The sequence below is a fragment of the Miscanthus floridulus genome, chromosome 2, assembly GCF_019320115.1.
Source record: "Miscanthus floridulus cultivar M001 chromosome 2, ASM1932011v1, whole genome shotgun sequence".
In the NCBI taxonomy this organism is placed as follows: domain Eukaryota; kingdom Viridiplantae; phylum Streptophyta; class Magnoliopsida; order Poales; family Poaceae; genus Miscanthus; species Miscanthus floridulus.
Genome location: NC_089581.1, coordinates 128,198,472 through 128,201,357, shown reverse-complemented (window position 1 = coordinate 128,201,357; position 2,886 = coordinate 128,198,472). Strand labels below are relative to the sequence as shown.

General features: G+C 63.2%; 1 protein-coding gene across 1 annotated transcript; it reads right to left on the bottom strand.

The window, feature by feature from the left end:
* Positions 1 to 1,710: 1,710 nt before the first annotated feature.
* Positions 1,711 to 2,609, bottom strand: LOC136537045 (uncharacterized). The gene is made up of 2 exons (XM_066529141.1): positions 2,308 to 2,609; positions 1,711 to 2,203 (listed from the first exon to the last, which is right to left on the bottom strand). Exons 1-2 carry the CDS (start codon positions 2,607 to 2,609, stop codon positions 1,711 to 1,713), a joined length of 795 nt encoding a protein of 264 aa, XP_066385238.1.
* Between the last annotated feature and the right edge of the window lie 277 nt (positions 2,610 to 2,886).

The window sequence follows — 2,886 nt, the reverse complement described above, 5'->3', positions numbered from 1 at the left end:
GGCTCGGAAACATAAGAAAAACAACTAAGAAACACAAGTACTTCAAAAGTAAAGGCCTCGACGGCCACAAGCGTTACGATACAAAAAATAACCCCTATTCTATTTTTTACATGGCCCCCGGGGCCCAGATCAAGGCTCAGGGCCTTCAGCACCAGTAGATTGCAGGGGAGGAACCACCTCCTCTTCGAAGAGCATCGCCAGCGCCATGCCAGGGCCTTTCGCCGCCTCCATCAGCTTCGCGACCACCGCGTCGGCCTCCTCGTCATCATCAGGTAGAACATAGCCATCACTGATGGTCGGGAGGTCGACGCCAAGGTAGTGAGAGGAGATGACGACCAGCGCCTGCTTAACACCCATGTGCAGTGCCCCTCGGAGCCGCTCGCGCATCTGGCTGCTCAGCGCAATCAAGCGGCTCCCAAGGGAGCTGCCTGACTGAACCCCCTCGACCTCCAAGGCCTCATAGGCGGAAAGGGCAGCACGCTTTAGTGCCTCGTGCTCCCCGATCTCAGTCTCGAGCATCGTCTGCATCGCGCTGGAAGCCTCGGTGGCCCGAATGATCTCCGCCTCTGACTCTGCACAGCAGAAAATTGAATGAGGTCGAGCGAGAGAAAGGACAACCTAAGTTAGGGACGGAAGCCCACGGAACTCACCCTTGGCCTTCTGCTCCCAGCGACGGGTCTTGGCTTGACAGGCCTCGGCCTTCTCCTTCAACCGCTGGGCCTCGAACCTAGAGGCCTTGGCCGCCCTGGAAGCTTCACTTCCTAGCTCTACATCATACAAGGAAGTCAGGGAGCAAACATAAGGAAAAGGAAACAAAACAAGGGGACTAGAACTCACCCTCGACCGCCCCCTTCAAAACCACAGCCTTGATTTGCGAGGCCTCAACCGCAATAAGGGCCTCGCTCAGAGCGCCTTTTGTCAGCCGGTGCGCACTCTCCTCTGCCCCCAGCTGCCCGGTGAGGGCCTTGCCCGAGGCCGTCGCTTCTTTGGCCCAGGACCTGAAGGCATCCCGATCGCTGATCGCGCGGGTAAGCTCCTCCTCCAGCTCCTTGACCCACGCTGCCAAAGGGGCGAGCTGCGTTTGGGCCATGGCCGCCTCAACCTTCGCGTCGGCACAGCGAAGGTGGAGGTCCTCGACCTCCACGCTTCACGTCGACAGAAGCTCGTTAGCGTCAGCAAGAAGGCCCTTCTGTCGCTGAAGCTGGTCCCAGATGCCTCTCTCCTGCCGGAGAAAGACCGACTTCCCGAGGGACCGAGTCTCGAGCTCCCGAGGAAACAGAACAGAGGTCGTCGATTGCGACAAAACCGAAAAAAGAACGATGTCACGCGAGAAAGAAAAACGCGAACCTGGGCGATTTCGGGCAGTTCGTCGGCCACCACGGACAAGGCTGTCCGCAGCGACCGCTCCACCAGCTGGCGGTATTGCTCGAAGGTGCCCCACCGCCTACCCTCGGCTGCGTCCTCGAGGGCGAACAGAGGCTCCCCCTCAGGGTTGTCCCGGCTCCGCCACAGTACCCGTGGGTGGTCCCACCCGCAAGGCTCGGGTCGCGCCCGCACGAGGGCCAAACTTCCCTCGTTCAAGATTGGCGCTAGCTGTTCCACGGCACCAGCGTCCTCGGCGTCCACCACCTCCTGCGCCCGGGAGGTATCGTCGGAAGAGATCGGATAGACCTCCGCCTCCCGGGCGCTCTCTCATAACAACGGCGGCCCCTAAGCCAAGGGCGCCACCGAGGCCTCCACCGCCTTCATCTCCGCCTCCTGGACGGATGGCCCCGCCACCATTACGACGGCCGTGGTGATCTCGGGGGCTCCGGCCTCTGCCATCGTGGCCTCAGAGGACGCAGAAACACCAGCCACGGCCACCGTGGTCTCGGCGGCCTTGGGCGCCCTGTCCTCCGTCGCCTCAGCCTCAGAGATCCCGGGGGCCTCGGCAACCAAGGGCACGCTGGCCCCATCCGACTCGTGAGCCTCGCCCCCGCGGGATGGGAGCGATCCCTCTCTCGTCGGTGTAGGGGCCGCCTCGGCAGCCCCTCCTTGGGTGGCCGGTTCTTTTAGGTCGACCCTCGCCGACGCCGCGTTGCGGTGGATGGCGGCTTGCGCCTCCGCCACCCAGTGGGCGGAGGAGCCGGGGCTTGCCTTAAGCGCCTTAAGGGGCTCCAAGGGAAGGTCGCCCGCAGGCCGCTTCCGACTAAGGAAAATTAACCTACAGGGTCAGCGCGAGACCAAAAAAGCAAATGGAAGACACCATGACCTTGCCAAGAATACACTTGCCTTGAATGGGGCGGCCCCCGCTTCGCCACGGCAAACCTCATCCGCAGCGGCGGAGGTGGCGGTAGAGGCGTCGCCTCTGTATCCATCGGCGCCGGTCGGTCTTCAGCGGACCTCGGCGCCCCTTCGGTCCTCTGCAGGGGCGGTGGCGTCGCCTCCACCGCCACCTGCTCCACCACGGCCGCCGAGCCTACCAGGCTGATGGCACGTTTGCCTAACGCCCGCGCCTCGGGCGTGTCGGCCTTGGCCCCAGAGCAGGCAACCGTCGGCCCCGGGTCCATTTCTCCTCCCCTTCCCAGGGGTGCCGGGCTGCTTGCCGACACCCCGGGCGCCACCTCCATGACATCAGGAAGGTGGTCCAAGGGACCTCACCCTCCCTCGCCCTTGTCATTCCCATCCGAGGCCTCCGTCGACAACGACGTCAACAGGGACTCCTCCAATGGGAGACCATCCTTCCGTTGTTGACGACGGCGCTTATCCAGCTCCTCGCGCACAAGGATGTGCTTCGTGCACCTCGCTGCCTTGGCGTCCTTTCACCTCTTATGCGCATTGGCGTGAGCGTGGTTGATCGCCCGCCGCCCCACGTCCTCGGTAACGGGCGGTGGAGAGGAGCGCACG

Bases quoted from the DNA above. Each gene is read 5' to 3' on its own strand.
- LOC136537045 (XM_066529141.1), bottom strand. From the start codon at position 2,609: ATGGAGGTGGCGCCCGGGGTGTCGGCAAGCAGCCCGGCACCCCTGGGA. The intron at 2,204-2,307 runs GTTTGCCGTGGC...CTGACCCTGTAG, and splicing joins CCTCCGCCGCTGCGGATGAG to GTTAATTTTCCTTAGTCGGA.